At 29.8% G+C, this 12282-nt stretch overlaps 1 protein-coding gene across 2 annotated transcripts in view; it reads right to left on the reverse strand.

Moving 5' to 3' along the window:
• Positions 1–318: 318 nt before the first annotated feature.
• The window catches only part of LOC124372215 (ras-related protein Rab-8A), a 31995-nt gene continuing 20031 nt past the window's right edge, over positions 319–12282 (reverse strand). Inside the window, exons 4-6 of one of the 2 annotated variants that reach the window (XM_046830586.1) lie at positions 11788–11928; positions 9663–9665; positions 319–1367 (exon numbers count right to left, since the gene is read on the reverse strand). In XM_046830586.1, the coding sequence (XP_046686542.1) occupies positions 1272–1367; positions 9663–9665; positions 11788–11928 (240 nt within the window). In that variant the 3' untranslated portion in view covers positions 319–1271. The remainder of the gene's footprint in view (positions 1368–9662; positions 9666–11787; positions 11929–12282) is intronic. The other variant, XM_046830592.1, reaches the window with a different exon arrangement.

The following is a 12282-nucleotide window of genomic DNA, read 5'->3' on the forward strand; positions in this document are numbered from 1 at the left end:
CTAATTTGTGTTAATGTTCTTGAACATTATAATTTTATATATTATGTTGTTGGGTAGTTTATAAAGGCTAAGGGGTATTTCATGCATCAATCTCTGATTTTCCAAGCTGTTGTATATTATAATCAAAACCAATACAAAAAATCTATATATGAGAAATAGCACTTCACATATTATATCACAGCTCATATTCATTTCATGCATTTCCAACTTTCATAGTCTAGCAATTTCATTTCCCTAACTTCACTTGCGTATTATATAAATTCAACAAAAAGGTTAATCAGGACAAAAAGTATTCTCTTTCTTAAATGAATGAGCCGATTTAACAGAAAATACAGCTACTTTATTATAACAACAATGTTTTATAATGCAATATTACAATATAAAATTTATCCTAAATACCTGTAATAAGGATGAAGAACCCCTCACATGAATATTAAGCCTTTGATCCATAATTAGTTGACAACACTAAAGTGGTTGTCAATAAAATGACGAATCCGGCTCAACAATCCGTACAAAAACACAAAGCGCTCACGTTCAATAGTTGTGCTACAATTCTGCAGTCCTGTGTTGAGATCATAATATGTAAGCCAAGAGTAACCAACCGACTGTATAAAACACACTCCACTAAAACTGTTTAAGTACAGGCACTTGACTTTGGCCCTCATTGAATTCTTTTAAATTCTGATCAAACTGTGGTATCAATTTGTTTGTTATGGTAGCAATCTTTTTTGTTTTGGCTGACAATACGTTAAATATTGTTTTTAATATTTTGTGTTGCACATCGCATTCTGTACAAGGTTCGGGGTTTATATAATTCAAACAAATAATCTATGCAAAATAGGATAAACATAATATTTTAAAATAAAATATAACTTAAAAAAATAAATATAGAACTGTTATCACATATATTAATTATATATATAAACTTGAAATATATTGTACAAAACTAAATAATACAATAAAAATAATTAATAAAACATGGCATTTTTATTTTAAGAATTATTACTTATTTAAAAAAAATGACTCCTGTAAAAACTTGCGTTTCATCGGTAAGAAAAGGTAAATTACATTTTCAAGAAAAGAAAGCTACAATGAATGTAACATGAAAATCTTACTTATGTCAAATATTGTGTGCGACATAATTATATTTATATACACATATTTTCAGATCTTCTTCTATAAAAAAAATCATAGAAATATGTTCATAGTAGCAATGTCGACAGTCAAGACACTTGTTCACAGCACTTGAGGTGGCAGAGTGGCGGGGGGCGTCAGAGGAGAGTGCAGCGGGCTAGCCAGTTGGTGGGCTTGCGGTGGGGCTCGATGGCCTTCAATTGGTGGCCCCCCTTAGGCGGATTACTTGCTTCCTAAGACACACCAGATCTTATTGTGATTTCTGTGAATTTGTCAAAATCTCATATGTAATTTAATGTATTGAAGAGAATGAAATAAAATTTAGTTCTACAAAAATAACATAAAATAACAGCCACATTACTAAGTTTTAGTAAACCATATTTTTGCTATATTTAATATCATAATAGTTACACTAGACCTTTAAACCTACAAAATTGAAGAAAAAATATACTTATTTACCAGAAATCTTTTGAAATACTTGTCACACATTCTTATAAGCAAAATATAGTTTCATATGAAATGAAAACATTTATTATTTACTAGCTGTTACCCGCATCTTTGCACGCAATCTTTAGAACCGAAGTCCTTATATTACTTAGTAAAGGCAATTATGATGTAATATGATGGGAGTCCTATACAAATTTTAAAACGTAAGTAGGCATACATCAGGTAGATATTATTTTAGTATCAGAGTTTAACTTAATTATTATATCATGTTTGGCACGTGTAGGAGCATTTCTGGTTCTAATTAATTATATACATAACGTCACAGCTGAATCTGCCTTGTCATCCCGATGAAGAAAACACAAATCTCAGAAACTTACTTCGGTCAAAAAGCGTATATTTCCAGTCCTTGTTATATATTTCAGGTCTTAGATATTTTCAGTACCATAGTAGAGTTTGCTTTGTTGTTCTGAGGAAGAAAATATATATACTTACGTAGGACCGAGATGCCTACTTCGGTTAAAAAGTGCCTACTTAAGACCATTTAAATTCACTTACCTACTATGTCACAGTTTAGCTTGCCATATTGCCTCAATCAAAATATTATATACGTTCAATTATCTAGTTCTCGGAAATCTATTTTGGTCAAAATCGTGTTGACACAGTTGAGTTTGTCTTGTCCTGATGAAGAAAATACACACATAAGTAGGACTGAAAAGCCTATTACGACCTAGGGGGAAGTCATACCTACTTCTTATGTACTTTCAATATAACAAGGAAATCCTTATTAAGGTTATGCAACATTCCAAAATAATCATTATTAAAGTTTTGCGTTATACCAGTCTTGCTTTTTGGACTGTAGCCAGGGAAACAATGAATCGTTGAGGCATGTTAGTGTTAATTTCTCTGTTTTCTATAAGCCACTGATAAAATACAATGTCACAATGTCAAGGAAGCCCACCAGTTTAAAGTAACTTATGTGAAAACATTCATAACTTTAGTCATTAAGGTTGGTTATATAACAGTGTTTAAATTATTTAAAATGCATTAGATTATTTAAATCCATCACTGGCGCAATCTGGATTAAAATGTATATATTAACTTCATATTTACTATCTGCATTACACTACTGATCAATCACTGTCTACTTAATATTTCATCAAATTTAAATGTAAACAGATGTTTCAGCCATTTTGTCGACATAAAGCTGATTAGTGCCAGTTTAATTTGGATTATGAAACGTAAAAACTATTTTTTCTGAATTTCAAAATATTCAAGGTAACTTTTCTTATATTTTGCTTTATAAAAACCTTCCATGGATTTCAATGAACATTTTACAAAAGGAATTAACCAAATTGGTCCAGCTGTTCTCAATATTTGCGCTTAGCAACACATTTTGAGATTCATTTTTATTTATAAGATAAGACTTTACATATAATAGATACAATAGGAATAGTTTAAATAATTCTAAATAAATTTGTAAAACAAAAAAGGAGGATAAAGAGGCAAAAAATAAGAACAATTTGTAAATTTACAATCAAATTCCAAAACTTTTTAACTGAGTAAAAGGCTTTTGTTACATTTTAATCTTATTAGGGTTTGTTTAAAACTGATTGCAATTTATGGCATTTCTGAGCTATATAAACAGTTTTCCTTTCAAAGAATATGTCTGTGTCTAGAAAATTCTTTATAATTCCTCTACCTTGCTTTTTATGTGTGATTATCTCTAATCCTGAATGGAACCACCTAATAGATCAGAAGTTAATGTTGTATTTAATACGGCTTTGTAAACATAATTAGCAAAAAACCATCAAACATATTTTCTTTTTTTCTGGCTTTCTAAATTGTATTTTACGAATTCAGCTACATACACTTTTTTGACTTTAATTTGAATGTAGACTAATACATTTGCTAATAAACTATGTGTGTGAAAGTTGAATTGTTTTCAGAACACCATAATACATAATTCAACTAACCTTTATAGCCCATCTGATACTTTTTTGCTACATATTCAAAATATGTACCAATGTTATACATAACAGACATTTGTTCAGTTACAGAAAACTACCAAAATCTTAGCTTGGGCTCTTGAAATGCCACTTACACGTATATGTTGTAGAATTTTTCGTCAAACAAATTATATTCAATTTGTATGTCTAAAACTACCGAATCTAGTAGTCAATTGTATGGGATCTTAGAATAAAATTTTGTATACAGGTTTGTTTCCACAGAAAATAATCCTTCATGGAAGGATACAAATACACTAAATTCTTCACAGACAATATGTGAATATACATATCTGCAAATCAGAGCAAAACCATACCAATTTACTTTTTAGTGTAAAACTGTTTAAAACCGCATTTATCACAGGTAATTTACAAAATATAAATAATATATACAAGATAGCAACTATTTTGAAAGTATTATTACATCCCAATGGTCTTTGTTTCAATGAAATCCGTCAACACATAAATGAACACGACCTCTTCAAAGGTATGTTTGCAAAAGAAAGCTAGGAGCAACAATCATTATTGTCAATAAGTCTTTGAAAACTATACGGTTTTTTGTTATTTAACTTTTACAATTTTCAACAGGAGCCATTTTGTTAATACTAAAGCAAATCACACATTTTTTTTTAGTTTGTCAATATATCAATACCTATGTGCAAAGTTTGGTATCTGTAGCTTTACTATTTCTAGAGATATAAATTTTTGTAAAAATACAAAATAGCGGTTAGCAGCTAAACAAAACATTTCTCAACTTATATCTATAGATAATTTTTTTTTTAAAATCGTGAATACTATCAGCCACAGATGTTTATAACGCCCTTTTCTGAACATCCTATAGATTTAAAAAATCTGTTTAGTTTGTCAGCAACACTACAACTTTATATATATATATATATATATATATATATATATATTAATCTTCAATAAGAATTCTTCAGTTATTGTAATAAACATTTTCTATATTTCGGCTTAAGCCGTCTTCAGGAAATTACAAAAATTATATATATATATATATATATCAGCATGCCTTTTTGGTTATAAGGCCGTTTAGAAATTATTTGGTGCAAATTTACTATTGCACAATAAATTTATCTAAAAATGTGTTTGAAAAATGCACATTTTTGTCCCTAGTCTACAAATATTGATATATTCAGCCGTCCACAAGAGGTAAACATACAGAATATCAATACAACATTAATTATAGAAATCAAAATAAGGCTGTAAATATTTTATATTATTAATTTTTTTTTGGAGGCATTGAATTTGAATCGTGCCACATTCAAATACCATAAAACAGCATTATTACATACAACAAACAAAGTGTTAAAACAAAATTACTCCAAAAAAACAATAAACTCTAGAAATGAAAATGTTAATTAAGCATGTGCTAGAGATACATACAAGGAACATAAGGCTACATTGTTAAGGATACTTCTAATGAATTGCTTTATGAATATAAAAGCTTTCAAATACTAAATTATTTCAGTAAACAATAAGTTAAAGCCATTAACCGCTTCCCGGATTATCCCGAGCTAACCCGTTTTTTACAAATGTTTGTATACGGACTAACCCGAGTAAACTCGTGCAACAAATAAATGTCCGTTCTAATTTGTATTAACTTGCTCAGTAGTTATTTGACGAGTTCCCCGCCTACAGCAGCACTTTACGTGCGCTGTAATAGTTTGTAGAGGAATCGGTAGATCGCACTGGCGTCGTCCTTCCTTATTGCGCTGCCATTTTAGCTGTGTTTCACAATATTTCCTGAGTTTATTTTCAAGTAAATTTGAGAGGTGTATTAGACCATGAGCGATGAAGAGCTTGTTAGTGATTTTGAACAATCAGATGGGAGTTTTATTTTTTTATATTCAACACTTTCATTTATTCTCTACCAGAATTTCATTATATTCCTTTTGTATAGTTCATTAGATATATCGTGTGCAAAACATTAATTTTATTTATAATATATATACAATAAATACAAACGTCTGAGTATACTCGGGTTAATCTTGTATATAGTTTTTAAAATTAAAAAAAGACATGAAATATGCATGAAAACAATTTTTAATCAATATAAATAGTTTTCGCTTGTAAAAAACTACTATTTCCGATGGTAAAAAAACTGGACCTAAATATGACCAACTTGGGCAAATAAAGTAGACCGGGAAGCGGTTAATATTAAATAAAAACATAATCTTCATATATGAGTGTGAAGGAGTGATAGTTACAAAATATAACGTGATACCTGTAATATAAACATGAGAGGAATAAGGAAATTTAAAATTATAATTACAAGGATTTAATTTTATGTAGTGTTAGTTATTTATTAAAAGTGTAGGTTAAAATTAGTATTTATAAAACAATGCTTCTAACTAAGTATTAATTACGTAATTACTAGTTTTGTTTTGAAAGAGTAAAATTTGTTTCACAAACACCAAGTCTATTAATTCTTACTTTAATTTCTTAATTCACCAAACAGATTGCAGCAACATGTTCACTCCCACACTACAAAATATTTACCTTTAAATGTTTTTTTCCAAAGACCATCCGGTTGGTATAGATAAAATGGACTAGTTAGACAAACATGTTCATTTGATATTCCTCAATTCTTAAAAAAATTATTTTGGTCAGGTGTATGATGAAAGTCTGAACTTTTGTAAACATATGTGTGCGCGCCAATTGTTTTTTCTTTACAATTTGGTCCTGTGAGTTCCAATGTTGTTTACATTTTCATTACAGCTGACTCTTATTATCAATTGATATTCCATAAATAATTTTCTAAACTAAATGCATCATAAGTGATTTTCTCGATTATTACCATCTAGATTTGTATAATTACAGATGATTTATAAAAAGCACTGTAAATGTGTCAGCTGGTCTATAGTATTTAATTTCTATTGAAAACATGTTTTTAATTGCTATAGACCAAATGGCCAGTAACAATGTTCTGACACCTAAAACAATTGGTTGCTACATAAATTAATACATAACCATGTATTATTTGTATTGAAAACATCTCAAGCATTTGTTAAGTTTGGTTTATGGGGAAAATCATATTTAGTGTAGCTGATATTTTGGTAAAGTCTTTATTATTTAATGTTGGTCAACTGAAAGAAACCACCTGACACATATAAGTGCCACCTAGGAGCAAACGTGTGAACCAAATGTTTGGACACAAAAATATAAACAACAAAAGTTATAATTACTTGCAAGTTAACCCTTTGAGTGCCGCAGCGTCTACATAGTAGATGTTGTTAAATGTGCATAAATTGCCGGCATCTACCCAGTAGACGATTTGTATTTAATTAATATCACATATAATTCATTTTTGTTTTGACAAATAACTTATTTCACGGCAATCTACAAGTTTCGAACAATCGATTGTGATTGATTTTTATTGTTCACCGCCCCCTTGTAGTTATTTGCCATCAGAAAAAAAACAGATGACGCAATAGTTGGTCAGCTGCTACTTGTTGCCATTAACTACACAGTTTCGTTTGTTGTGTGTTTACATTGTGTTAGTTTCGTGTGTTTATGCTGAAAACTGTTGTTATTACTATTCTGCAATTGTGTTCAGTAAAACTTATAATGCATTTATAAACTTCTTTTTTCGTGTTTAGTGACGTATATTTTATTGTTGGATTTGTGATGAAGTAAAACGCAAGTTCCAATCAAACTATAGATTTTAGGTGAAGTAAGGTTATATTGTAGGCCTGTGTATATTTTTATATACTTTTTATATAATTAGTATTTTACAGTCGTCTTACTTCATTGAGTGAAATAGGATAGTTATAATATTGTTTCTAAACTTTTGACAAACTTGAACAAAAATTGCTTTTTGTTGTATTTTGTATATATTGCAGTATCTGGTTAAATATTACTGTAACACACCATATTATGCATGATTTTTGTTCAGTTTTTCATGCTCTTTCATATGGTATAGCTAAAAAAAATTAAAAAAATATTGTATAAATAAAATTTTAGTTCAAACTTGAAATTTATTTTTTTTCATTTTTTAGTTTTTTGTTATAACCTATATTCTTTTTGTGTAAATAAAAATAAAATTATAATATTATATGAAAAAAATACCTTGTTTTATAACACACAAACTAAAAAAAAAATTATTCAAATCGGTTGAATAATTTTTTTAATATAGTGTTTTCCACACACGCTTGCAAAACAGAACCCGTATGACTTAGGAAAATATGCCGTGGCACTCAAAGGGTTAAATGGAAATTAAATCAAAACATAAGATTTTTAAAAGTAAATGGTTATAGGTTTAGACTCTACACAATATTATGAAACATAACAAATTACAACAACAATACTTATTGCGTTAAATATGCTATCTACATGGTATTGCAAACTAAAAGAAAATCATTCAGTTTCCAACAATAAAAGAACTCATGGAATATCACTTTACCTTCTGGCGTTTCCAATGGAACAGGAACAGAAACAATACAAATTTTTAGTACAATACTAGAGAAGATAAAACAGTTTAAATTGTATATAAAACTAATCACATAAAAAGTATATCAATTATAATTTTGTATACACACAAATATTTTTTGCAGTTTCATAAAGCTGTGTTGGGTTACTTAACTCTTTAAGAGTGTTGGAAATAAATTTCTCCCTAGTGAGCAATTAGCTTAGGAAATTAATGTCAATTTGCCTTAATTTATATATGAATTAAGAATTCTGAAGTTATCAAGGACGTAGAAAAATTTAAATGATTTTACATATTTGTTACAATTAAATATGTAAAGCCCCAATGTACAGTACAAACTGGTGTTCAGTTGCTAAGACAGCCAGTTTTAGATTGATAACAGGTAACCAAAAACAATGAATGAGCACAGCTGTAGTCTGGCATTTAGTTAATATTCTAAATAATTTCATCACCATTTTTACAACTACAGTTTGCAATAAAAAACTCTCTGATTGTGACATACCTGATTTGATGTCACTTTTTCACGTAAAATTATCTGTAATATGTGTGGGAAGGGTTAAAACCTCTTCCTTAAAAATAAATAATTGACAATAAACTCTCTATAAGGCTAAAATTGTCAAAAATGGAAGTCACAAAAGGTGGATTGTGTTAATCTAATGTTAGAAACCAATAAAACACACTACAGGGGATGGTTGTGGTTATGCTGCATAGACCCAAAAACATCCACTCCTTTTGTAGCTGTTTCTTACTGAGGTTCCATATAACATTAGCTGCAAGGAATAAAGATTTGGTAATCTTATACTAAAACCCGACAGAAGTCTCTGATTCTGCTATATTTAGGTGCCAATGTTTAATACAGTCAGTACAATACTATAATCCCAATGGGTAGATGCATTCTTTCTTACTGTGAATTTTATTTTCTTTTGATTAAATTATACATTTTTGTTTAGTTACAGTAATCAAGAAAAACATGGCTACATTAAATTTTACAACACATTTTGTGACACTTATATTATATACTTTTTATGGGAGATCACATTCCATGATATCCAAAGTGATACAATAAGAGATTAAATAAAACAGGCAATTTATTTGGCAATTGCTATGACAAACCTCAGCCAATTAATGAAAAGCTTTACACAAAGAAAATTTACTATAGACAGAAAATATGTTGTAGTATTTGGTTATTTTAAAACAGTATTATTTTTATATTAAAACAGGGTGGCCACTCAAAACCTTTTTTTCAAATTCCTGGTCTTTTCTTGTTTTTTCTGGTAAACATTTTCCGATTTTTAGTCATTATTAAACAAAATATTAATAACTATAATACTGTATTTAACTGTATTAAGCTGAGTGCCACAGGAACAAAATTCTATCACCAGCTGTACTTGTGATAACCAAATTTCATCTGCGGTACATGAACTTTCGACACGAGATCACGGTTTACCCTATTCACGAGATTGGTTAGGTATAACCAGAAAATAAACCAAAATAACTTTAATCTAAACTTCACTTTTAATTTGTTTCATCTCTTTGGAAAACAAAAATCCTAAGAATACCATGATATTCAAAGGAATTTACAGAGGTTGAGGAAAATGACTCTATTGTTACAGTAAAGTCATATCATCTACCTTCTACTTTTAAATTATAGAAATTATATATTATAAAATTTGCTTTCAGAATATATCCAATTTCCGTGAAAATATATAGTTACATGTCTGTATTAATTAAAATAGAAACATGTGAAAAAATGCAAACCCTATTTCTTCATGATAGAAGAATTCATTTTGACATAAAATAAACATTCATATATTTTTTTGAGAATATATCTATAATATACAACTACACAAAGTATGATGTAACATAAAGATTAGCGATCGTCTGTTGACCGTCAAGCAGCTGATATTCGCACTTAGAACTAGCAGGTACTGACACTGAAGAACACAGAAGTAGAAAATATGAACTTGAAATTAAGTATTATTAAAAAACCCTATTTTTTTACTGAACGTATGTATACCCGGTTTTTATATACAAGAACTACATAAAACATATTACACCAATTGTTTATATTTTACTGTTGAGCACCTTTCATCCTCATATAAACGCAGCAGACACGTGGTAATGCACAAAAATACGAACTTCAAGTCAATATTACTTACAAAACCAGCATTATTTCTTTATTTATGTTTTTGACTTTTAAGTGAATAAACCTAGCATCCATATTGGGATCATGAAGATTAAATTTTATTCGAGTTAAATATATTCTATCGCAGGATGAAAAATAATCAAAGATTGGGTCTATGGGTTTTCATAAAAAAAGTAGAAAGTACAACAAAACATGCTTTGGTGATTGGTAGATTGTTTCCTGCAGATCAGCTATCATTCATGAATACATTAACATAGACATTAATAATATAAGTAAAACATTATTTAGAAAATTACGTTATTGCCATATGTAGACTATGTATCAAAATATTTTTTTAGATTTTTGATCAAAATAAGTTATAAAATACATTTAAATCAATTACTATGTAACTCCAATATACCGGATACCTTTCTCACTACTATTAGACCCTACCAACTTCAGAAGTTTGCCACCAAGAAATTGTAGCTATACCTCTGGGCTTTGATACGCAAATTAACAAAGTTAATTTGCAATCTGTGGAATAAATAAGCAATGGTACCAACCAGCACCTTCCACAGTTACCCCTTAGTAAAAGTACTCAACTATAAATTATTGTGTGATTAAATACTTTGCGTTTGCCTTCAGATGATACCTTACACAAGAACAGAATCACGCCACCACAACACAACTAGAAATTTATTTTGATAACTAACTACATCTAGGAGCTACAAAATAAATAAACACAAGGATATCTATGGTTTGAATGATAACCTTTTCATGATTACAGCCCAACCAATCAACAACGGTTCAACACTGACGATGAACTGACGTGTGTAAGGACTTCAGCCAGCCATCAGGACACTGGTGAGGATATTTTGTTTATTCGAGGTTGGCACATGGCCATGGTATCAAACTTAAACTCACGTTTTCTTTGTTTTGATTGATATTCTGAAGACAAATCAAGGAGGCGTGTAAGGACCAATCATTATAGACCGAACTGTAATCGTCCAACAGATTGTTACATATAGACTAATAGAACAAAAAGGTAAGAATAATCAAAATTCTACCACACTTGTAGAGGCAACTTTACATTAAACAACGTCAAGTGAGGCTCGTGAACACATTTTCAATCACATCACACAACTTGTAACAACCATGCGCTATAAACACACTTGCAACAATCCAGCAACATTACTGCCCAAACGATGCTGATATTCATTTATAGTTGCATGAATCAAGTGGTAAAATCCAATGTTTGAGGTTCATCAACTCCAGATTCAAGAGACCAACAAATTATTTCTTGATATAAGTTCTTTGAGAGAAATTGTTTTTGAGATTTTACCGATACAATAAGATTCCTGGTTTTCTAGTCAGGTGGGCACCTTTTTAAAAGCAATATACAGTAAATACAATAAGTGTCATTTAAGTCTGAAATCAAAATAATCATAATTTAGAATGTCTATTTTATTGCTCCTGCATGTCACTGTAATTTCATGGCAAACCATTCTGAGGCAGGAAATAGATGTGATAAGTCTAGGGGATAAGATAATACATCAGTTTGCTTAGAAACAAAAGTTAACAGAAATAGAGGTATTTAAAAATGTTTACCATCTTAAAAGGTTAAAACTTACCAGTTTCTTCTCTGTTTTTGTTTTGATGTCCCTAGCTAATGTGTAGAAAGCGTCTTCAACATTGATTGAGGCCTTGGCACTGGTCTCCATAAACTTGATTCCATATTCTATTGCAAGTGCTTCTCCCCTCTCTCTTGATACCTGAGAATAAACAGATTATGTTATTGTATTAATGTCCTTAACTAATGTGTATAAAGCATCTTCACACAGAGTGCGGATTTGACACTGGTCTCAATAAGCTTTATTCCATATTCTATCAAGTGCTTCTCCCCTCTCTCTTGATACCTGAGAATAAACAGATTATGTTATTGTATTAATGTCCTTAACTAATGTGTATAAAGCATCTTCGCACAGAGTGCGGATTTGACACTGGTCTCAATAAGCTTTATTCCATATTCTATCAAGTGCTTCTCCCCTCTCTCTTGATACCTGAGAATAAACAGATTATGTTATTGTATTAATGTCCTTAACTAATGTGTATAAAGCATCTTCGCA

Source organism: Homalodisca vitripennis, chromosome 1 (assembly GCF_021130785.1).
Source record: "Homalodisca vitripennis isolate AUS2020 chromosome 1, UT_GWSS_2.1, whole genome shotgun sequence".
Classification (NCBI taxonomy): domain Eukaryota; kingdom Metazoa; phylum Arthropoda; class Insecta; order Hemiptera; family Cicadellidae; genus Homalodisca; species Homalodisca vitripennis.